The 26,754-nt window shown below is 31.7% G+C and overlaps 2 protein-coding genes across 2 annotated transcripts in view; both read left to right on the forward strand.

Moving 5' to 3' along the window:
* Nucleotides 1-1,366, forward strand: part of LOC112715348 (probable carboxylesterase 7) — a 249,606-nt gene extending 248,240 nt beyond the window's left edge. Inside the window, exon 2 of the mRNA XM_025767110.2 lies at nucleotides 1,294-1,366. The gene's annotated coding sequence lies outside the window, so the exon portion shown is untranslated. The remainder of the gene's footprint in view (nucleotides 1-1,293) is intronic.
* LOC112715349 (probable carboxylesterase 1) lies at nucleotides 318-1,353 on the forward strand. The gene has a single exon (XM_025767111.2). The coding sequence runs from the start codon at nucleotides 373-375 to the stop codon at nucleotides 1,342-1,344; it is 972 nt and encodes a 323-aa protein (XP_025622896.1). The 5' UTR covers nucleotides 318-372; the 3' UTR covers nucleotides 1,345-1,353.
* Nucleotides 1,367-26,754: the final 25,388 nt, after the last annotated feature.

Below are 26,754 nucleotides of genomic sequence, written 5' to 3' on the forward strand. Positions count from 1 at the left end.
ATGGATTCTCTTCGTTGAAAAAAATAAATTGGATACTGATAAGTGTTGAATTTAACCTTTTATTATTTTCACTTTTTTATTTATTTTTGGTTCCCCTTATAAAATTAAAAATAAAAGATTACATTTTATTCTCTTAAGTATTTTTTTTCACGGAAGAGAATCCATTTCCTCACCAATAATTTATATATATTATTATACATTAACAAGTTGGAGAGAGAGAGAAAAAATTAATTACAAATAAATCTTTTAAATTGATCAGGTCAACGTCTTTTTAAATAATTTTTACGGTGGATGTATTGATTATATAAGTGAACCCTTCGTCCACCTACATCCTCACCAATTCTTCACTCATCAAACACACAACACACAACAATGGCAACTGCACGGTGGAGCTCTATTTCTCTAAGCACTGCAACAATCAAGAAAAGGAGAGTGGAAGCTACCATGGAAGAAAAGGAGGTGTCACTCGAGTTCCCCTTCTTCCGCGTCTACAAAGACGGTGGGGTGGAGTTACTCCATTCCCCACCAGTATTCTATCCTCCCTCCGACGTTAAAGACACCGTCATTTCTTCCGATCAATGTGCACCAGTCTCCGCTCGTATCTTCCTCCCAAAAACACCCAACCGCAACAACAAACTCCCTGTCTTGCTCTTCTTCCATGGCAGCGGCTTCTGCGCCAATTCCGCCTTCACTGAGGAATACAGTAACCACGTCGCTGCCATTGCCAACGAAGCCAAGGTCCTTGCGGTCTCCGTAGAGTACGCTAAGTTCCCGGCCCGACCACCGCCCGAGTGCTACGAAGACGCCTGGAGATCTCTCCAGTGGGTCGTGTCTCACGTGGACGGGGATGGGCCAGAGCCCTGGCTTAACGACCTTGCTGACCTGCAGCGTGTTTTCATCGCCGGAAGCGGCACCGGCGGTAACCTCTCGCACTGGGTGGCTAGCCTAGTGGGAAAAACAGTGTTACCGAGGGGTGTGAGTGTGGAGGGTTCGATTCTGGTGCACCCTTTCTTTGGTGGAATAGGGGACGATGATCAGTGGCTGTTCATGTGCAAGGAGAAGAATGGGCCGGAGGATCCGAGGCTGAAGCCGAGGGCGGAGGATTTACAGAGTCTTGGGTGTAAGAGGGTTTTGGTGTGTGTGGCGGAGAAGGATCCTTTGCTGGTTGCCGGAAGGAACTACGTTACGGCACTGAAGAAGAGTGGTTGGAGTGGAAGTGTTGAGCTCGTTGAGCATCAGGGTTTGGGACATTGCGAGCATGTTTATAAGCCTTATGAAGACAATTCTCGTCAGGTCTTGAAAAAGATTGCTTCTTTTATCAATGAAAAGAATTGCCGCTGTTAGCTTACTCATGTTGATGTGGGAGAAATTGAATTTATGCTTGGCTTCTTTGTAGTTTTGAGATATCCAGGTTCTAATAAGTGAGTGTAGGTCTCACTCAAAATGCATGGTGTGGTTAGGCTGTATCATGATTCTTGCCATTGCCCTGCACATGTGCATCCTTTTTATTAGGGAGGCCCACTCATATAAAGATGTCTAAAATTTTTTTTTTAAAAGATATTTTTATGTTGTGTTTTAATTGATTTTTGTATAATTTATTCAATGTTCTTTATCACATATTATTAAATTTTTTAAAAAAATTTCTTTCCAAAAACATTAAAAACATTTAATTTAAACTAAAACAAAAAAATAATAGATTAACTATTAAATTTTTTTAAAAAAATTATTTATATAAAAAAATATATCACATTCATCAAAAATATATATATATATATATATATATATATATATATATAAAACAAGCTCAAGTCTCTTAAAATTTTTATAAATAAAAAAATAATTTATTTATATCCGTACAATATATAAAATAATTACTATATTATTATTATATTATAGATTAAGATTCACTAATTTAAATTTTTTTATTTTTAATATAAGCATTAGAAATAAATAAAATTTTTATAACTAAATGTAGCGTAACAAAATATATATAATATTAATTAATTCTTAAAAAATTCTAAAAAAAATAGTTTCTTTTATTTTAGTAAAATAACTATTTATTAAAATAGACAAATTAATTATTTTCTTCTCATATACGGTTTTTTTAAGACATAAAAGTAATTAATTAGGACATTAGTTAAGATAATTAAAGTCACTATTTCATTAAATTTTTAATTTAAAGAAAAATCCTAGTTAATTTTGGTATAGAAATTTCGAATTTGAAAACATTGATAAAAATTATGTTGAATTTTAATTTATTTGATTCTCATTTAAATTAATCACTGCATAAGTTAAAGTTTTGTTTTGAAGTTATATTCGAGCTTTAATATGATTTTTAAAGTTTTAATTTACTTAGTTTGATTTTTTTAACTTAGGTATCCGTGACTCATATTAGGGTTTTAAGTGTTTAGTTAAAAAAAATAAGGTATAAAAAATTTTAATTGTCACGTCAAATAGTCGCTAGAATGTATAATGTAGCAGTCGTTAGTCCATCTCAGCATGTCGTTAACGATTTTGTGAGGCAGTGACAAATATTAAAAAAAAATTTTACTTTAAAACATTTGGACTTTTTTTGCTCATATATATATAATATAATAATAATAATATTATGATAATTGTTTTATATATCACACAAATATAAACGTTTTTTTTCTATGATCTTAAGAAAGGTTTTGTAAGTCCCTAACTTTGTTATCGATTTTTGTAGTGTTAGCCCTCATATTATCAATTTGATTCATATATAATTCGGATGATAAATTATTTGGTGACATGCTTCCCTTTTTACGGTGATATACTTGTTTATTATTATTATTATTATTATTATTATTATTATTATTATTATTATTATTATTATTATTATTATTATGTACATTAAAAAATAATAGGCCAAATTATTGTCATAACATAATAGAAGTATGGAAGTTTATCATTCTTCTCTAATGGAGGAAATAAAATTCTTTTCAATAGTTTATTAATAAAAATAAATTTTATTAGAATAAATTTTAGTACGAGTTTAATATTTTTATTCATCATAAAATATTTATAGAATTACTCATAGATAAATTTTGGAAAAAAGAAAAAAAATCATAATTTTTAATTTTATTTTTAAATAAACTTTATTTTTAATTTTAAAATAAATTTTATTTTTATTTTTTTAATAATATTAATTTTTTACCATATATAGTTATTCAATTATTTTTTAATTATATATAAATAAATTACTCTTAATAAGACTTTTTTGTGTTATTCAATTATCTTTTTTAAAAAATAATTAATTATTAAAATAATTAAACTTTTCACAACAAAAATAATAAAAAAATTATGAACGAAAAAATTAATCATCCTGATAATTTTTTGTATTTTTATTCATATTTTAATTATAAACATAAATATAATTTAATTATATTATTTATGAAATGTGACTATAGATGTAGATAAAATTTAGTTATATTACTTATATATAGTTTCATTGTATTGTATTGCTTATAAAGTTAGATTATAATTATGACAATAGAATTGCTCTGTATTTTTATATATGTGACTAATTGGTGGTGTTAAAACATTACTCTTAATTATAAATAAAGTTTATAATTTAAAAAATCAAAGACTCGATTAAAAAGATACAAAAAAAATAATATTAAAATATTCTAATTCTTTAAAATAAAAATATTCGAAATTCAATTAAAAATTATTTAAAATTTAAACTCAATAAAAATTTATATTTAATGTGTTTTGTATTAAATATATTTAATAATCTATTATGTCATATTGGTTGAAATTAGTTTTTATAATGTTAATTTTTTTATAACAGTTTATTAGAAAAAACCATCTTTTCTGAATTTTTTAAAAACTAATTAATATTATATATATTTTATTATATTACATCTTGTTATAAAAAATTTATTTATTTCTAATGCTTATATTAAAAATAAAAACAAAATTTAAATTAATAAATTTTAATCTATAATATAATAATAATAATAATATAGTAATTATTTTATATATTATACGAATAAAAATTAATTATTTTTTTATTTATAAAAATTTTAAGAGCTTGTTATATATATATATATATATATATATATATATATATATATATATATATATATATATATATATTTTGATGAATGTTATATTTTTTTATGTAAATAATCTTTTAAAAAAAGTTAATAGTTAATTTATTATCTTTTTTGTTTTAGTCCAAATTAAATGTTTTTTTATTGTTTTTGGAAAGAAAATCTTTTGAAAAATTTAATAATATGTGATGAGAAACACAGAATAAATTATACAGAAACTAATTAAAACACAATATAAAAACATCTTTAAAAAAAGACGTTTTAGGCGTCTTTATCTGAGTGGCTCCTTTTATTAATATATTGTTCATCTAAACACGAAAATACTACTTGTCTTTTAACTTTTATCCATTAGTCGGTCTTTAAATTTAAATATCCTAATTTTTTAATTTGTTAGTTAATCATGTTTTCTATATTTAAAGAATCACTTTATTTTTTTAATTTAAATTTTATAAATATTATCCATTTATAACTAATTTAAAAATGAGTCACTCTTTTTTTTTTCCAAAAAATTACAAAAGTTACAAAGCTTAAATATGCAACTTCAATTTTTAAAAATTCACGAAAGTTTGACATTTTTCATTCATAAAATTTGCAATTTTAATCTTTTCTATTCTTTAGTTTTATGAAAAACGTGTACCACCTAAGTAGGGTTGACTAAACAAGCTGAATTTGCTGGACCATATCACCAAAAAAGATAGACCGAAATAAAATTTTGGACTTGCCAATTTTTAAAAACCTGTCAAACCCACATGCCATACTCGCGGGCTTTGGAAGGGGCGGAACATGCCGACAATATTATTTTTTTTTAAAGGATATTTTAATTATTTTATAGCATCATATAAATATGAAATTAAGAGAATTTATAGTAACATGGTTATTATTATGGATTATGTGGTGTATTTTGATTTAAATGTGGTTTAATAATTTGATGTAGATTTATGGAATATGAATTATATTGTTGTATTTGAGATGTAATATGGTTAATATTGTATGTGATTTAAGTGTGGTAATTATTATGAATTGTGTATTTATTGTTTAGAGCTTAAAAATAATATAGTCAGTTTGTCATAAATTTATTGAATTATATATACTTATTATAATATTATTTAGAGCTAAAAAAAACAAGAGAGGACGGATCGATGTGCCACCCACAAATCCCTTCTTTGGCAGGGGAGGATAGCAAATTCAGTCCATACTAATTTGGCAGCGTGGTGTCACGGTAAATTTTTAGAAGGTTAGATTTAACAGTGTTTGTATAGTTTTTTGGAGTGTTTGAGAATACTCTAGATGGTTCCGGAACGTTCTAGAATGTCCTAGAAGGTTCCGGAATACTCTAGAAGGTTCTAGAAGACTCTGGAAGGTCATAGAGTATTCTAGAAGAGTATAGATGTATATAGAAGTATAAAGAGTGGTATGGAATAATCTAGAAACATTTAGAGAGTTGTGGTAGGATAGATATTTGTAAAGAAGGTTCTAGATGATTAATCTGGACCGTTGATTAGATTTAATCCTAACCATCCATTGAGGAGGTGGATGGCTATAAATAGGGGTGAGAGTTAGAGTTTGGGTGTGTGTGAATCATTTGTAACCACACTTGAGCAATAAAGTGTTCTTCCACCAAAGCTTCCTTTCTCTTGTGTTCTCTTGTATTCTTAGCTTTCTTGCTAAGTATTGAGGGTTAGGCTGACTTGGTCTTAACTCAAGAGGTTGAGTAAGTCCGAGTGCCGGCACGGTAGCGTTGGAGTGTGTCCAAGGCCGTGACAGTGGGCTTTGATAGCACAGGACGACTACAAGAAATCAGGATTTCGCTACATTTTTAAAACATGATAAAAAGTTGAAAAAAACATAACAATAATTTTTTGACACGCTTTTTGAACTACCAGTGCGCTTTTGAAAGGATCACATCTATACGCGTGCAACGGTTGTATACATGAAATTTACAAATATTAACAAAAATAAATTTTTAAGAAGAGAATTAAGAATTATGTAGGACACAGAGTTTACAAATTCTAACTCTAATGGCTTCACTTTTTTCCATCACCAAGTTGACCAAAGTCATTAGTCCCTAGAAAACATCATATAATATGCGTAGTGTCAGCCTCTTATCACTTCTATATTTATCATTGAACATTTAAAATATGAAACATTGCAAATAGCAAACCAACATTGTGATAATGTGAACTAAATAATTTAGTGACCAAAATTTGTTCTCCAAAATAATGCCCTAAAATTCTAGGATCCTATTGGATCAAATCAAAACTATATAATAATAAACTTCTCAAATTGGAGAAAATTTCGGGGGAGAGGTAGCATATATTAGAATTAGACTCACCATCAATACAACCTTAGAGTCACTTCTATTATATTCAACATTTTCAAAAAAGATTAGGTTGTTATTACACTTACACAGGGCACTATCACAAAGCAAATCTTCAAAGAACAATAAAACAATGAGGAGCATGATAATGAATTAAGCAGGCATATAGACCAAAAAACAAAAGATTTAATTCTTGAAAGAAAGAGGATTTTATAATTTCAGAAATCATTGCATCTCCACTATCACAGTTACAGTTTTATTTATCTCTTTTTTATTGTATAAGATGAAAAATGAGTTTTAATAATACCCATGTTCCCTTCAAACTAAAGCATGCATAATAAGAATTTTGTATAGAAATATTTTGACAAGTATAATAACCATTAATTAAGACATTTCTTTACCCAACAAAATTTATTAAAATAAAATATTCTAAAAAAAGAAGAGAAAAGGTCTACATGAGTTCTTTTGGCAAAGCTCCTGTAAATTCTACTTCCTGTAAATAAAGTCCTGGTTTTGAGTATTATAAATAATTAGTTAAAGAGACAACATAAAAAATAAATTAACATAATAAGAGAATTGACATAAAAGCTCGGTTGCCAAAAAGGTAGGCCTAGAATGAGTAATTCAATCATTAACAAAATCAACAACACATCCATTTCCATCAAGCATGACCATAAAAGCATAAACAATTAATAACACACCTTTTGTTGAATATATCCACTAATGTCCCTCAATACATGCATCCGTAGCATTAGTCTTTTGAAGTAAATCTTGCATTAAGAAAGATAATACACGATATCAGTTAGCAACTTTGAGTTTTAATAAATGCTAGTTTCGTCGATTTTATATGCAGAAATAATTATGTAATCTAAATCACCTGTCTAGCTCCCTCTGCAATATAAATTATAGCTGATCCCTTTTTAAAAGGAATCAGATATGCCACCAGCAGCAAAGCAGCACTACCACAACAGCATAATGAGAACTACTACACAGAGCAACAGCAAATCAATATGACAGCAACAACGGACCAGCACCACAACAGAGACAAAATACAAGAGGTGGCAGCGGTAGCAGCAGCAGATAAAGAACTATGAGAAGCCTGAAATAAACTCAGTCTTAGGCAATAATAGGCTGAAATAAAATTAACTCTAAAAAAGACTTATCATAAGAATAAATATTTTTATTACTAACCACTAATATAATAGTCACATAAAATTGTCTTTATATAAACACCATGAGAATTTTCAGTTGGCATACTCCCTATACACAGCCCTGTCAATACAGAGTAGTTTTTTCTCGCCAACGTATGTCTGAGATACCTTTGTGAACCCCGTATTGTTACAGGCTGCGGTCTTAGACCGAAAGTATGTATAACAAAATCTCTGTGAACACTCCCTGTCGTCATAAGCTGTGGCCCTAGACCAGAGGTTTCCTAAAAAGTGAATCTCGGTGGTCGGACTGTCCTTCTACATACAACAGATTCTCACATAACCATTTTCATTATTTATCATCAACTACTCTTTTTTATCTTTGTCATTTTCTTTCCTGTGGCAGAGATCTGCTCTCCTATGACAGATATTCCTTTAGTTAATATATTTTTTTCTGTGTTCTGCTCTCTTGTGGTAGAAATTTGTTTAATATTTTTTTTAATCTTTGCTCTCTGCTCTCTTGTGATAGAGATTTCTTTAGTCAATACATTCTTTTCTTTCTTCGTTCTTTTACTTTTTTGCTTTCAATATCTCAAATTATTTTCACACTCCTCTCTCATCTTTTTTCAAATGTCTTATGAAAGAAAAATCATAAGATTTTAAACTTAACTTTATCTTTCTAAAACTTTTAGGGATTATAATTATTTTACCTCTCTTTTCTTATTTAATAAAATCATATCTTTACTAAAATGAATAACAATAATCAAATTAGTATGAGTACAATAATAATAAAAGAGTAGTAATATTAATATTTTTATTTTGATATCAAAAACTAGTTTGTAGGGCTTTATTCTTAATTTTTAAAAATTTTGCTTTAAATCTTAAACTTTAAATATTTAACTTTTTAACCCAATATTTTATAAAATTACTCAAAATATCCCCAAAACTTATATGATTATTATCTTTAACCCCAATCTTTTATTAAATTATATTTCCATACTCAAAATAATATTTGTATTGGTGACAACATCCCTTCTCAAAACCAAAATTTTCGTGATCTTTTAAAATTTAAACTTGATTTTAAATTCGTTCTTGAGCTTTTCGGTTACTAATTTTTCACGGTTTTTAATTTAATCTCGTGGCAATCAAACCTCATCAATTTTTTCAATATTTAAGTTTAACAACAGCCCTCAAATCAGGCTATAACAGATCGGTTTGACAACCTCGTCAAAACTAAAACATAAAACACTAAATCAACAATATTTTATCAAAATTCAAACACAAAATCATTCAATTTCAAGCCATAATCATCCAATCAACAATTACATATTAAAAACACAATTAATTCGTAATTAATTTACCAAATTCTACTTTTAGCTCGCTGTCCTCACAATCGAAGTACCAAAAAAATTTTCTGTTTGAGAAATTTGAGAAAAAAACGTTGAAGATTGACTACTCTATTTTTTGGCTTACTTGGTCGAACATGCATGAAGGGAGAGAAACTTCACCGCCGATTCCTCCCGAATAAAAGTGGCGTTAACATGAAGAGGAGAAAGATACAAACACTTTAATTAATTCGAATCTTTTATGAAAGTTACAAATCTCAAAAAATCAAACTCAAAAGCTCGGACGTTCCATGATTTTCTTTCTCTCCTTCTCATGGCATTCTCTTTCTTTCCCCAAAAATGGTTCGGTCATGCATGAAGGAAGGATGATTAATGGTAATTAATTAGTGCTAAGGTGACACATGGGGTTATGTGTCATGGTTAGGCTAGGTGTTAAATTATAAAAATTACTATAACAATATAGATTATTTTTTTAGGGTTATATGTAGAAAAAAAGAATTAAAATTTGTCAAAAAAATAAATTTTGATACTATTTTAACTATGAAAATATGTTAATAAAAGTTTTATCAAAAATAGTATTTTTAACATAGAAGTAATTGTGAAAAAAGTTTAAATCTTATTTTGATAAATATTGGCTGTCAAAAATAATTTGTTAGAAAAATTTGAGAATATATTTTCTGTGATACTTATTAACCGTCAAAAATACTATTTATTTTGACACTTATTGATCATAAAATATTCTCAACAAAATTTTTTAACAAAGAATGAGATAAGATCTTCAAATCAAAGAATAAATTAAGATTTTGAAGATAAAAAATGAGTAGTATGATCCCAAACTGAGAGTAATGTGATGTCAAAATTGAGCTCAGAGAAGAAGGGAAAATGTGGAGTAATTTGAAAACAAATGAGTGTCAAAATTGAAAAGTAATTTTTTACGGTCAAATTATTCATAAAAAAAATATAGAAAATTTGACATTTATGATATTTGTCAAAAATATATATTAATTTTTACATTTAGTTATGGTATTAAAAAATAAAGTGTTAAAATAGTTCTCTTTTCTTGTAATGAATATTAAATCAGCAATTTAAATTATAAATATTTTAAATAGATAATTATAAAAATTAGATATATTAAAATACAAGTAATAATATATATATATATATATATATAAGTTACTAATATAAATGATGTTAGTAATATGATGATCATAAGAATAGAAAATATATTATGAAGCATTTGTAAAATTAAATTCATCAAAAAGTACTGATATTTACTCATACTGACACCAAAATTAAATTATAAAATATTCAATATTAATAAATTACTAAAATTATAATTTTAATTATATAAAAAATCTTATTATAACAAAATTATATAATAATTTTAATTAATGTAAATTCAAGGTATCATAAAAATTAATTTAAATATCTTTAACAAAATAATCTCTAAAAATAAAAATTCCAATAAAATAAATCATAAATTATTCATAATTAATAATTTAAAATATGATGTTTAATAAATATCAATCACTTAATTTAAATTATATAATTTTTATTATTCATAAATTATCGAAATTTTAATTTTAATTATACAAAATATCACATTTAATAAAATTATATATAATAATTTTAGTCAATTTAAACTTCAATAATCATCAAATTAATTTGATTATTATATCTAATAAAATAATTTTTAAATAAATAATTTAATTTAATAAAATAAGTCATAAATAATTTATAAGTTTTAAAAATACGGATGGTTACAAAAATCTATTTTCAAATGATGAATAGAATATGTTTTGCACAATGGAGAAATATATGAACATCTCTAAAAGGAATAATATACATGCACCCTTGATGTCCATAATTCAGCTTTGCTTACTTCTTACCATGCTGATCATCGTCTCCTACTTTTGCATCCACCATAGACGAGCAAGATATTTTTGAAATAAACTTTTGGTGATGTAGCAAAGAATATATTTGACAATGAATTGAATTTCTATCTATCTATGAAGTTTGAACTTACTTTAATGTTTCAAACGGATCAAGTATATAGTTTATAGTTTTGTTCTATGTTATTTTCTTTTCATTCCACCTAAGATATGTTTATTTTGACATTTTGTTTTCATCTGCTGCTGTTGTTGTAGTCGTCATTGTCCAAATTCTCTTTGCATGAGTTTTATGTAAAATTAATTGTTATATCTATTTTCATAAATGTAGGTTCAAAAGACCATATAAAGGCCCAAGGTGAAATTTTAGAGGGTCTTGTAGCTCGTCTTGTGAGTCATGATAGTCTAAATCATATGGAGAAAATTTTGAAAGAATACCCTTTTTCACCTGCTGATGGAGGTGTGATCAATGGTTCTCTCTATATATTGTGTGCTAGCTGTTGTGCCGTATCTTGTGCCTTATTATTTATTGGTACTATGCTCGTTAGTTGAGGAAAGAGAAATAGATATACCAAGGCTTAGGATATCATTGAATAATCCCTTTTATGCATAGTACCAATATTTGATCAAGAGTACCTGAAAATTGGATTTGAGCTATATGCAAATGGGAGCCCTTTTTTCTGTTCTTCTAATATTATAAGCCATCCCAACATTCAAGCTTTCAGGGAGGTTCAAAGAATGAAAATAAAATTATTTTTTGTGGATCTGCTTAATCAAATGAGGAAAAGGTTAGAATTCACATCAATGTTGTCTACTTGCCTGATTAATTTTGTCTGCTATCATGATTTTTACCATTTTTTTTTTTGTTGGGGATTAGAGTATTATGTTGCAAAAGTACACAATGGATGCTGAATCTTTTGATGAGTTTTTTAAAAATGGGATATGGAATATAATCTTTCTACTCATGAAATACCACTAGTTATTTATGAAATCTAGTTATTATTTATTAAGATATAAACTGCCTTTAGTATTGACTGCGTTTTAAGTTGTCTATGTAGTTGCCCTATTATGGTTTTCTTTTGAACTGGTTATGCACTCTATTTATTTCTGCTTATTCATATATTTGTTTCATGCTAATGCTATCTATCTTGTATTTTAGGGTAAAATCATGCATGGAAGAGATGAACCCTGTTGGAGAAGAACCATATGAGATCACTCTTGACAACCAAGGGTGTCATGGTGGCCCAAAAGTGATCAAGCATCATATAAGCTTCAGCTTTTTGTTAGCAACATGTAAGCTTCTGCCTTTTATTAGCTAAAATGCTTTGGAAAGCTCATATTTTTTTTTTTATAAATTATGAGCATTGCTTCTCAAAGTTTTCTGCTGATACTGCACATACTACTTTTGTTCTTGTATACTTTTCTTACTAAATTATATAGTGAGGATTATTTTTTTCTATCTTTAAAACTAATTTTCTTCTTATAGTGTTTGATCTCAATGTAAATGTGAAAATGACAGAGCAGATGGTTGTTTTGAAATGCATGTATTGGATTAGCTTGTTTGATATAATATATGCCTGAATGTGGGTTTTTTTTTTATCTTTTACGGTATAATTAGATATGGGTTATAATTTATTCTTTAATCAGCCATTATTTATTGTAATAATTATTTTTAGATATTATGTCTCAAATCTTTTCTTATATATTTAAATTTTAAAATTACATCTCTTAAAGTTAGAATATTTAAATTTAAATTTAAATAAAATAAAACAAAAATAACAAACCAAAATTAAACTCTAATCAAATTAAAATTAAAATTAAAATAATACTACCAAAATCATTTTTTCGGTTTTAATACTGATATATATGATTTTTTTATTCTAATTAACAAGAATAATAAACACAATTATTTTTGAATGAGTTTCGGATGTGTTTATTTAGTATACAATTTTGTAATTTTAGGTGTGTTGATTAATGTATACAACAACATGGTTGAACATTAGCCTAAGAGTAGTGAGGACCATGTTTGCTTCATGACAAACAACGTTTTCTTTTCCTTTGAGTATATATACGGAGATTTTTATTTTATTAGTTTTGTATGCCTGGCTCAAAAAACTTGTTTAACAGCCTCGTTCCTGGACTTTATTGTAGAAGAAGCACTATATATATTGAGTTATTCTCAACTAAAGCAGCAAAAGAGAATCAATTTTTTGTTATTATTTGTGTTCAAAAAAAATATTTATGTTAAGAAAATATAAGCACAAATTTGGTGAATTTCAGATGTGTACTAAAAGAATTTGATATGTTATTTTATTATTTTGCATGTGTTAAAAAATTATTTATGTAAAAAAATATAAATACAATTTAAACGAATTTTAGATGTGTACCAAATGTAATACCCTAATTATCCTAAGTTTTACCTCGCGTCGTAAAGCAAAGGTTAATCAAAGGTTACGACAGTTCTAAGCTCATATATATAATATATAGAAAGAATTAATATAATCTAGAAGCCAGATGAATGATATAGTTCAAAAACAGGATTTAAAAAAAGAGCACAAAACGTACTAAAGAAGCTTCTAACTTAAAGTACAAGAAACAGATATAATATAACAACAGATAAGAATATAATATCATAAGAATCTAGCCATGACTCGCAGAGTTTAAGCCGGCTAGCTATATACAGACCAAACAGAAATCTAAAGTTTAAAACAGCTTATACAAATTTTGTCTCTTAAAATAAGCCTCTAGGCAAAAATATAATACAAAAGTGAGAGATATAAACAAAAATCAACAAAAAGACATGCAGAACATCCAGGATCCTCCACGCTGTCACCATCAGAGCAACTCACCGAGGTGGGTTGTGACCTGCATCTGAAAAATAACAACAGAATATGGTATGAGAACTCCAGTTCTCAGTATGGTAACAGTGCCCAGTGATGTAAGATATAAGACTCCGGGACGCCAAAGGCAATCCTAGACTTCATATCCATCACAAATATCAAACTTGAGGCATAGCTAAAACAGAAAAGCAAATATAAAACCTTAACATAAAAAGGGTAATCTAACTTAAACGATTTTCTAGTCGAACAGTTCTCCGCTGTCCCACAGCCTTCACCAACCTATCCTCCATGCGATCCCATCGCCATCGCCTTCCGAACCTCCTCAAACCCAGACAATCACAATTAATACAAGCAAGTAAAACACAAGTAATATACATGTACAGCAAGTAAAACAACTAGCAAATAGACATATTATTCATTTAGGCAAGAGATGCAATTAGGCAAAGCAAACAAAACACATAGTAGATGCACATGATGAATGCCTGTCCTATTGGCTCGTGATATCACTTGTCGGTTTATGAATGTCAACCCGACACATCCTTTCGGATATCGCCTTTCTGCCACGTCCGAGGATATAGCACCTGGCATGCTTTTGTTCCGAGGATATAATGCCTGGCACACTATTGTTCCGAGGATATAGTGTCTGGCACACTTGCATGCTCATTCCGAGGATATAGTACCTGGCACACTCTTGCGGTAGAGAAGGAAAACAACAATAACATCTATTTCATCATAATTCATTCCAAGGATATAGTACCTGACACACTATCAACATTCAACAAGTCCATCGACCTCAAATCATTACCCGTCATCGCCATTTCTCATCTCAAATCACTTTCAGTTATCAATTCTCAACATTCCAAAGATATAGTGCCTGACACACTTTTCTTTAATATCCAACAAGCTCGTAATAACCATCATCAGTTCTTTAATTCCATTCCGAACTCATTAATTCATCAGTTTCTCAATTCGAATACCATTCTTCTTTCTCACACCACCAAACCCATCCTCAGTACACCAGAAACCTGAGCTTCCGTTTTCTAATTTTTCAAAATAATACCAATTTATCCCACCTAAGACTTTTCTCATGTTCTAATACCCGAAAATAAGCCCAAGAATCTTAAAATGGTGTCACAGAAACTTTAAAACTTGTTGGGAAGGTGAAATAGCTGAAAACAAAGTTTAAGTTTGAGAAACAGGGCGTCTGCGTCCGGACAGGGGTGTGCGTGCGCACACCCAAGAGAAGTTTTAAAAAGTGTGCGTACGCATAGAGGTGTGCGTATGCACAGATGCTAAAATTCAGAATTATGTGCTTGCACAAGATGTGCTAGCGCCCTCAACAGACTACCCTTCCCAACGTGTGCGTGCGTACATGTTGTAAAACCCCATTGGTTATGTGCACGCACAGGTTGTGCTAGCGCTCTAAACAGGAAGCCTTCCCCTGCATGTGCGTACGCACAGCGTGCGTACAAGCTTAAATTTTCACAGGGGTGTGCGTGCGCACATACCTGAAATCACAAAATTCTGTAACTTTGTAGAATTTTAGATTTTGGACACCAAACTTCCCACAATCATATCTTCCTCTACCAAAATCGTATTTTCACAAAACTTAAACCATTTTAAAGCTTGTTTAATCATCTTTCATTTGGTATAAAAATTATTGAATTCCAAGCAAGGTAGCTCATGATATGATTCATGGAAGTTCACCAAAAACCTCCTTTTTACCAAAATTTTACAAGTATCCAATTTTCCACAATTTCAACCCACATTAAAACCAAAACAATACCAAACTCCAATTTACATCACAATCTATCCCATTAGATTACAATTAACCATTCATACCAATTTTTCCATCACACTTTATCATTCTCAATCTTAATTATCAAACATATAATATTGCAAGCAACTTTTCCACCAACACATTCACCAATCATTATTCTATCATTGTCAATCTTCATCATCAAACTCATTCATGCTCCATATTAATGATCAACAATATTCATTCATCCAAAATTCTTCATACATCATATCTCAACATCATTATTTAATAAAATTAACAATATCAATTTACCATACCTTATCAACCATCCAACATCAACAACCATATTAATTCAACCTTATCCTATGGGTCACTAACCTTAAGTGTCCAGAAATATTATATACTACATAGAGAAAATCGAAACCATACCTTGGCCAATTCTCAATATGCACCAAAATCCCAAAGGAGCACAAATTGAGCTTTCAACCACAATCCAAGCTACCAATCACTCCAATAAGCATCAACAATCACCAACAAGCTCCAATATTCAAGCTAAAATCACACATGTTCCATAAATCAAACCAAGGATTTCATATATACACAAAATCACAACAGATCAAGAATGTTCACCTTACCAAAAGAGGATTGGGTCAAAACCCAATGAGAATCAAGTGCTAGAGTGTACCTAAACACCCAAAATCACAAGATTTCACTCAAAACCAAAACTAAAAACTCGAAATTCTTAGGGCCAGAAAATAGACATGGAATTTCAAGAAACTTACCACAAGGCTTAGCTAGAAGTGATGGGCTTGGCGAGAGCTTCGGGTAGCCGCTAACGACACGCGGATCGGAGCACCGTAGCTCGAGTTATGGTCAAAAGAGTGAAGAGATGAATAGTGTTTCTTCTCTCTTCTCCCCTCTTCTCTTGCAGCTGTGTTGTGTGTTGTGTTTGATGAAGAATGAGCTAAATGGGGCTCATTAAAGAGTGTTTTATATGTTGGGCTTAGGCCCAATTTGGGCCCGGTCCAACCCGTTAGCATTTTTAGTCCGTTTTGCCCAACTTGGGCCAAACATTTAAAATTAACGCCCGATTTTCGACTTCTAACATTTTTCTAAGGTTTTCACTGTTTTTACTTTTTCTCGCACAACACTGGGAAGACTTGAACCGGTTCAACCAGTTTGACTGTCGGTTCACGGTTTTTCACGGCTTTTCACAGAAAATACATTTTCTGACTCAGAAGAATCCACTAAGTCCAAAAATCATATTAAAATCCCCATATTCTCATTCTAACTTTCCGGAACCTAATATGGGCAATTAAAATATTCTATTCTAGTTAAACATTTTTTTGTGAAAACTCTGATTCTTACATTCTCCCCTTCTTAAAAAGATTTTCGCCCTCAAAAATGTCAATCAGCATGCTTTCGCTACGTCACTCTGATCGTTTGTCATCACAAGTCCAAAATCCTCAGTTACCGCCACTAGAATATTCTTTTCCCATGGTTTACTTCCCACAAAATTATAAGCTCTTGTAATTACTAACAACGACTTTGCAAAAGATAGAACTAAGCTTCCCTCAAGTCCAAGAATACATAATACGTAAAGCATATGCTTACCTCTCGTCGGAGGATCCAACCCCGTCCCATCACATGCATCCGAGGTAAACACACGGCCGGACTATTGATTCTGACCCATGTTCTGATTTTTCTTACGACGGCAATTCTTGGCTAGGTGCCCAGGTAGTCCACAAGCATAACACATGCGACTCCCTCTCATATGGTGAAACTGGGCATTGTTGTCCCTTCTGAAGTTCCCTTGACCTAGCAGATGCTGAGGAGTGTGTCCATCTTTCTTGAAGTTCTCTCCCCTTGTTCCAAGGTAATCATCACGTTCCCTACTAGTGTTCCCTCCATGAGTTTCCTTTGACGAGGCTACCGTCTTCACGTATTCCTCAACACCCTCGCCTTGTTCATAAGATCGAAGAAGATCCGAATCTCCATAGGAGCCACAGCGGTCATGATACTATCTTTCAAGCCCCTATAATACTTGATATATTTCCAGCTTTCGAGGTCTCCGGGGCACCCTGACACACCCTTGAGAACCTACAAAGCTCCTCAAATTTGCTAGTGTAGTCTGCCATAGATAAGGAACCTTGCTTCAATTGCATAAGTTCCATCTCTTTCGCTTCCCTTGTAGGCTCAGGAAAATACTTCCTATAGAAGGTCGTTTGGAATACGTCCCAAGGAACATCAGCATTCTAAAATTGGAGCAAGCGACATTCTGCTTGCCACCAATGCTGGTCTCTCCCAGAAGCTGATATGCGGCAAACTCCACATATTGGTTGTTCAGAACATGCTGCGCCTATAAAGCACGCTCCATGGCCTGAAACTAATTGTTCGCCTCTGTAGGGTTGGTTGATCCTCTGAAACTTGGCAGATGAATCTTGAGAAAAGTCGCCAAGGTCATCGGAGCACCTCCCATGTTATCTCCATTTTCCTCAACATTCTCATTCACGTTTTCTTCACCATTTCCATTTCCATTCCCAGCCGGTTGGCCTAACCTCTGCACAGCTTGCGGAGTCATAGCAACATTAGCTTCCATGGTGTTTGCTAAATTCGCCATTGCCGCCATAAATTCGGCATGGTTATCCGCCGGTTGGGCATTGCTACTCTCGGCTCGAGAACGTGTACAACCTCGTCCGTAAGTGGCCATTAGGGTTCTTGTCAATACCAAACAATCGATAACAAGGTGATCAATCTCAATATCAAATGCATAGTGCTTCAATTATCCCAAATAAGGACTCACAAACAAGCATGCTATACTATATCAAGCAGATAACCTAATAGCATCAAAGAAAAGACACACAGAGTATGCAATGAAGCACAATCGGTCCATCGCTCAGGCTCATGAGGACGAACCACTTTGATACAACTAAATGTAACACCCTAATTACCCTAAGCCTTACCTCGTGTCGTAAAGCAAAGGTTAATCAAAGGTTACAATAGTTCTAAGCTCACATATATAATATACAGAAAGAATTAATATAATCTAGAAGCCCGATGAAGGATATAGCTCAAAACCAGGATTTAAAAAAGGAGCGCAAAACGTACTAACGAAGCTTCTAACTTAAAGCACAAGAAACAGATATAATATAACAAAAGATAAGAATATAATATCATAAGAATCTAGCCATGGCTAGCAGAGTTTAAGCCGGCTAGCTATATACAGACCAAACAGAAATCTGAAGTTTAAAACAGCTTATACAAATTTTGTCTCTTAAAATAAGCCTCTAGGCGAAAGTAAAATACAAAAGTGAGAGATATAAACAAAAATCAACAAAAAGACATCCAGAACATCTAGGATCCTCCCCGCTGTCACCATCAGAGAAACTCACCGAGGTGGGTTGCAACCTGCATCTGAAAAACAACAAAAGAATATGGTATGAGAATCGGAGATTCTCAGTATGATAACAGTGCCCAGTGATGTAAGATATGAGACCTCGGAACGCCGAAGGCAATCCTAGACTTCATATCCATCACAAGATTCAAACGCGAGGCATAACTAAAACAACAAAGCATATATAAAACCTTAACATTAAAAGGGTAATCTAACTTAAAGGATTTGCTAGTCTAACAGTTCTCCGCTGTCCCACAGCCTTCACCAACCTATCCCACATATCAGGAATCACAAAATTCTGTAACTTTATAGAATTTCAGATTTTGGACACCAAACTTCCCACAATCATATCTTCCTCAAACAAAATCGGATTTCCACAAAACTTAAACCATTTTAAAGCTTGTTTAATCATCTTTCATTTGGTATAAAAAGCATTGAATTTCAAGCAAGGTAGCTCAAGATATGATTCATGGAAGTTCACCAAAAACCTCATTTTTACCAAAATTTCACAAGTACCCAATTTTCCACAATTTCAACCCATATTAAAACCAAAACAATACCAAACTCTAATTTACATCACAATCTATCCCATTGGATTACAATTCACCATTCATACCAATTTTTCCATCACACTTCATCATTCTCAATCTCAATTATCAAACATATAATATTGCAAGCAATTTTTCCACCAACACATTCACCAATCATCATTCTTTCATTGTCAATCTTCATCATCATCAAACTCATTCATGCTCCATATTAATGATCAACAATATTCATTCATCCAAAATTCATCATACATCATATCTCAACATCATTATTTAACAACATTAACAAAATCAATTTACCATACCTCATCAGCCAACCAACATCAACAACCATATTAATTCAACCCTATTTTATGGGTCACTAGCCTAAGTGTCCAGAAATATTATATACAACATAGAAAAAACCAAAACCATACCTTGGTCGATTTCCAATATGCACCAAAATCCTAAATGAACACAAATTGAGCTTTCAACCACAATCCAAGCTACCAATCACTTCAACAAGCATCAACAATCACTAACAAACTCCAATATTCAAGCTAAAATCACACATATTCCATAAATCAAACCTAGGATTTTATATATACACAAAACCACAAGAGATCAAGAATGCTCACCTTACCAAAAGAGGATTAGGTCAAAACCCAATGGGAATCAAGTGCTAGAGTGTACCTAAATACCCAAAATCACAAGATTTCACTCAAAACCAAAACCAAAAACTCAAAATTCTTAGGGCAGGAAACTAGACAGAAGATTTCGAGAAACTTACCACAAGGCTTAGCTAGAAGTGACGGACTTGGCAAGAGCTTCACGTAGCCACTGACGGCACACGGATCGGAGCACCGTAACTCGAGTTATGGTCAAAAGAGTGAGGAGATGAATAATGTATCTTCTCTCTTCTCCCCTCTTCTCTTGCAGTTGTGTTGTGTGTTGTGCTTAATGAAGAATAAGCTGAATGGGGCTCATTAAAGAGGGTTTAATATGTTGGGCTTAGGCCCAATTTGGGCCCGATCTAATCCGTTAGCGTTTTTAGCCCGTTTGGCTCAACTTGGAACAAACATTTAAAATTAACGCCCGATTTTCGACTTCTAACATTTTTCTAAAGTTTTTGACTGTTTTTACTTTTTCTCGCACAACACCGGGAAGACTTGAACCGGTTCAACCGGTTCGACTGCCGGTTTGTGATTTTTCACGGCTTTTCGCAGAAAATACATTTTCTGACTCAGAAGAATCCACTGAGTCCAAAAATCATATTTAAATCCCCATATTCTCATTCTAACTTTTCGTAACCTAATATGGGCAATTAAAATATTCTATTCTAGTTAAACGATTTTTCATGAAAACTTCGGTTCTTACACCAAAAGTATTTTGTGTGTTGTCTTATTATTTTAGATGTGTTATGAATATATATAAATAATAAAAAAATACAATCAAAATAATCACATGAGACATACCATCAACGTTTTGAAATGTTAATATAATGTTGAATATCAACTTCTACTAAAGCCTATGTTAGTACACGGTTCTTCATGAAACTAGAGTGTGTTTGTTTTATGTGCGTGTCTATAGAAGACATAGACACGTGTATACATGTACAATGTTTGGTTATTAAGACACTGATTTTTTAAAGATATGGTGATACACAAACATATATTAAATACATGTATTTGATGTCCTTTAAAAAAGATGAGACACTGAGACATAATAAATGAGACACAAATTTTTACTCTTTTATGTCTAATTATTTTTTAAAATACCATTCTTATCCCTTAATCTTAACCCCCTTTTTTTTCATCTTCTCCTTTCTTATTGTTGTTCTCAGATGCTCCACCCCTCCTCCTCCTCTCTCTTTCTTTCTCCCTGTTTCTTTTGTTACTTAGCTTCCTTTTCTCTCCGCCACTGCCACTGCCATTGCCGCCGCACCCTTCTCTCTTCATCTTTCTTTCTCCACCACTTGTTCATATCCAAATTCGTCGCTGCCGCTGTGCTCCACCCCGGTGAACTCATGCGGTTCCAACGTGTCCAGAGGTCAAAGACAAATCCGTTTACACAAAGAAGGAGATACCCTCGTTCCCTTAGTCCAGATCCATCGCACCTCCTCCTTATTTGATCCAGATCTCCTGCTGTCTTCGTTTTTTCCTTGCAGCCACCTCTCTTTCTTTTCCTCTTCACGGCTTGCACCATCATTTCTCTCCCTCCTCCTCTTCAGTCCGTCACTGCTTTCTGTTCATTCTTCTTTTTTTTCTTGTCTCTTTCTTCATTTTTCTATTTTTTTATTATTCATCTCTATTTTTTTAATATTATTAAATTTATTGGTAAAATTATTAAAATTTTTCTGATATCTAAATAATTTATTTTTGATTATATAAATGATAGTGAAGAAGAAAAATAGATGGTGATAAAGTAAAAGTCTGTATAGTAATAATGACGAAAGTAGAAGATAAGCTAGAAATATTATGTATTTTTTAATATTTTGTGTGTCTTGTATATTTATTTTGCCAAATACAAAATATATATACATATATTTTGTGTCTGTGTCTTCTTAATATATGTCTTAGTATCTATTTCTATATCTAAGATATAATTATTGAATAAAAAAATTGAAGTTGCAGATTTTGTGAATAAAAAATGCCAAATTTTCGTGAATAATAAAAGGTAAAAAAAACTAAAAAAGTAAATGAAGAAAAAAACTAAAATTGTACATGGATGATTATTTATTTTGTCAAAAGAATAAAGAATTGCAATCAATGACGAACACTATTAGTCACGTATAAAAATAAAATAATATGAATGGAGTAACTTGAACGACTAATTTTTCAAAAAAAATGTAAAATATAGAAAGGTAGTTACTTATCGATGTTAAGTATTTATATTTTTGAAATTTAAATTAAATAAAGTGTTAGTGGTTCTTAAAATTTAGGAAATATAATTAAATAAAAATTAAAAAATTAATATAATAAATTAATTAAATTTAAAGGCTGATTAAAAGATAAAGGGTAAAATATTAAATTAGTCTCTTATGTTTGGGCATAATTCTGTTTTCATCCTTAAGATTTGAAGTGTCCTATTTGAATCCAAAAAAAAGTTTCATTTAACTTCAATTTAGTCCCACCAGAGGTCAAAGATAAATAATTAATGAAATGTCCTATATGATAGCAGTATAAAAATAAGGTCGATAATTTAGAGAATAAGTATAAGTTTCAGAGGCACAAAATCAACCGTGGATGCATCAATACATTTATTTATCATTTTTCTTATAATTAAAATGAAATATTTTCTATAAAACTAAAAAAAAATGTTAAATACATGTATTGATGCATCCACCGTTGATTTTGTGCCTCTGGAACTTGTACTTATTCTCTAAATTATCAACATCGTTCTTATACTGTTGTCATGTAGGATATTTCGTGAATTATTTATCTTTGACCCTACGGTGCGACTAACTTGAAGTTAAATGAAACTTTTTTAGATTCAAATAGGACATTTTAAATCTTAAGTACCAAAACAAGATTATGTCCAAATATAAAGGACTAATTTAATACTTTACCCAAAAATAAATTTTAAAGGAGAAATAATATTATTATTATTATTATTATTATTTTAATATTGGGTTGCTAATTTTTGGGGTTTTAGATTCCTGTAATTTTGGTAAAATTTTGGCTATCTAAATTATAGAAGTTTTAAACTGCCACAAAATCGAAAAAATTACCATTAATTATAGGGATAAAAAATGACTGTAATATATTTCAGGTAACAATAATTTTTTTTTAAATCACCGCAATTAAATAACAAGACACCTAATTGTATCGATCTTTTGAACTGGCGTAAACTTTTTTGGCAGGAGTAAAAAATGGTCACAAATTCAAAAAGTTTGCTGCAATTTAGCCTTTCTTTTTTTTAGTGAAACAACTTTAAAAAAATACATATTTTTATCAAACCCATTTATTTATTGGCAAGAAACGCAAAATGTGGGATATTGCATTCCTGCACAAGATACGAAGTCGACCAAGGATCTTCTATTTCTATATCTACATATTTATACAGCAGAAGTACAACGAATAATTATTATATTTATATTTACATATTTGTACATATTGTACAAATATTTCATTAACTCCCTATATTTTTTTTTATTATATTTAAAATACATTCACATTAAAGCTCTGTAATTGAATTTTATTATTTTATGCTTTTTGAACGTTGCAATAACTAAAGTATGAATCCACATGTTTTTTTTTAAGTTAATGATTGTATTTAATTTCCTGCAAATATAGGAAGAACACATGAATCCACATGGTTATTTATTAACAAATAAATTAGAATAAACCACCAAAACTATTTTTTAATTATTAAATTACTCACAAAATTAAATTATCTTTTAAATTTTTTAAATAACAAAAATATTCTTAAAATATATTTTAACAAATATAATGTGCATATCAAAAATCGATAATCTAATTAACTATTATATATTTAGTATGAGCACGTGTATTGTTTAATTATTTTTAATATATGTATATTTTATATTCAACTTATATTTTATATTTAATATCTTTCAGAAAAAATAAGAAGTGCAATACTCTTTAAATTCTAAAACATAAATTTTAAATTATAAATTTTATATTCTGAATTTTAAATTTTAAATCATAAACTTTAAATTCTAATCTTAAAATACTGAATGTTAAATCCTAAATTCTAAAATCTAAAATTTAAATCTAAGTCATTGATATAAAATATAATAAATAAAGAGTTAAAATTTAATTAATTAACAAGAAATATAACTATCTTTATTTAGTAAGATTGTTTGAGAAATAATGTTAGAAAGACAAAAAAAATAGCCAAACTTTATCTTATTTAGTATTTATTAATTATTGCTAGAATTAATAAATATTAAATAACACAAGTTCTAGTTATTTTTAGCTAATTTTTTATTTTTTAGTTACCAAATATTTTCATTGTTTAAGAATGAACCAATAATCAATCAAGTTTTTAAAACAATCCTTTTTTAACAAAGTTCGGCGGTCATGGAAAGAGAAAGCGAGACGATATGGATAGAAGAGACCCACCGCCGCAGACTCCAGAGAGACATATCCATATGATCTCAGGAGGGTTCGCGGGAGGGGGACTCACCAAATCCTCTCGCAAAAGACATCTCAAAAGAGTCTACCAGGTCGGAGAAGAGTCATCCGACCTCCCTACCATTTCATTCACAAAAGAAGATGGGCAAGGAATAATCCCTGGACACGATGATCCAGTAGTAATAACTATGATCCTGGCGAATGCCCATCTCCACAGAACCCTAGTAGACCAAGGAAGCTCGGCGGATATCCTTTTTAAGCCTGCTTTTGACAAGCTAGGGTTGGATGAGAAAGAAATAAGAGCCTACCCCGACACCCTATACGGATTAGGGGACACGCCAATAAAACCACTGGAATTTTTGCCCCTCCACACCACTTTTGGAAAAGGGGAAAAATCAAAAACTCTGAGTATAGACTTCATAGTCATTGATGTGGGGTCAGCATATAATGCTTTAATCGGTAGAGCTACCCTTAATCGACTCGGAGCCGTGGTATCCACTCCCCACCTTTGCATGAAATTCCCGACCTCAGCAGGGATAGCAACGGTAAGAGGGGATCAAAAGTTGGCAAGGAAATGCTACAATGAAAGCCTAAATCTGAGAGGAAAGGGCAGAGAAGTTCACACAATAGAGCTCGGCGGTGCAAGGGCCAGAGAAGAGCTGCGACCACAACCGGGAGAAAAAACCGAGGAGATACAGGTCGGCAAAGAGGAAGGGAAAAATACTCATATAGGAGCCAACCTAGGGGAAACCCTAAAACAAGAATTGACTAAGCTCCTAAGAGATAACTCCGACCTCTTCGCCTGGAAGGCATCTGACATGCCTGGGATAGACCCCGAGCTCATGTCCCACAAGCTCTCGATTTATCCGGGATCCCGACCTGTACAACAAAGAAGACGCAAGCTCGGCCCTGAGCAAGCCCTAATAGTAGAAGAACAAGTGCAGGCGCTCCTGGAAGCTGGCTTCATCAGAGAAGTCAAGTACCTAACATGGCTAGCCAATGTAGTGCTAGTCAAAAAACAGAATGGCAAATAGAGAATGTGTGTCGATTATACCGACTTAAATAAGGCATGTCCCAAGGACCCTTATCCACTGCCAAGTATTGATACCCTAGTGGACTCCAGCTCGGGATATCAATACTTATCATTTATGGACGCCTACTTGGGATATAATCAAATCCCAATGTATGAGCCAGACCAGGAGAAAACATCATTCATCACACCCAGAGCTAATTTCTGCTACGTGGTCATGCCATTCGGATTAAAGAATGCAGGAGCCACATATCAAAGGTTGATGAATAAAGTGTTTTTCTCTCACCTTGGGAGTCTAATGGAAGTATACGTCGACGACATGCTGGTAAAGACCAAGAAAGAAGTCGACCTCTTGTCAGACCTCTCACAAGTCTTTGACACCATAAGGCTGCACGGGATGAGACTAAATCCCGCAAAGTGCGCCTTCGCGGTGGAGGCAGGAAAATTTCTAGGATTTATGCTAACACAAAGAGGGATCGAAGCTAATCCCGATAAGTGTAGAGCCATCCTAGAAATGAAAAGCCCGACTTGTTTGAGAGAAGTCCAACAGCTGAATGGCCGACTTGCTGCCCTCTCCAGATTTTTGGCAGGATCGGCACTAAAATCCCTTCCACTGTTCTCCTTATTAAGAAAGGGATGCCAGTTCGAATGGACTCCTGAATGCGAGGAGGCGTTCCAGGAGTTCAAAAAGTTTTTAAGCCAACCTCCTATTCTGACCCGACCAGTATCTGGGAAAGACCTCGTCCTGTACTTATCCGTAGCAGACAAGGCTGTCTCATCAGCCCTGATAAGAGAAGATGAGGTCGGACAACATCCAGTTTATTTCATTAGTAAAGTTCTACAAGGCCCTGAGCTAAGATACCACAAACTAGAAAATTTTGCCAACTCCTTAGTAATAGCCTCACGAAGGCTACGACCTTACTTTCAGGCTCACACAATAAGAGTCCGTACGAACCAACCCATGAAGCAAATCCTCCAAAAGACGGATGTTGCAGGGAGAATGGTTCAATGGGCAATAGAGCTCTCCGAGTTCGACTTAAGATACGAAACTCGGACGGCGATCAAAGCCCAATGCCTCGCCGACTTCGTTGCAGAATACGCAGGGGATCAGGAGGAAAAACCAACTACATGGGAACTCTATGTAGACGGATCCTCCAACAAAACAGGAAGCAGCGCAGGCATAATATTGGTAGATGAAAGAGGAACCCAGATATAGGCTTTCCTAAAATTTGAATTTCCAGCTTCAAATAACCAGGCAGAATATGAAGCCTTGATTGCTGGATTAAAGCTGGCAGAAGAAGTCGGTGCTACAAAAGTGATGATATACAG

The sequence above is a fragment of the Arachis hypogaea genome, chromosome 10, assembly GCF_003086295.3.
Source record: "Arachis hypogaea cultivar Tifrunner chromosome 10, arahy.Tifrunner.gnm2.J5K5, whole genome shotgun sequence".
NCBI lineage: Eukaryota > Viridiplantae > Streptophyta > Magnoliopsida > Fabales > Fabaceae > Arachis > Arachis hypogaea.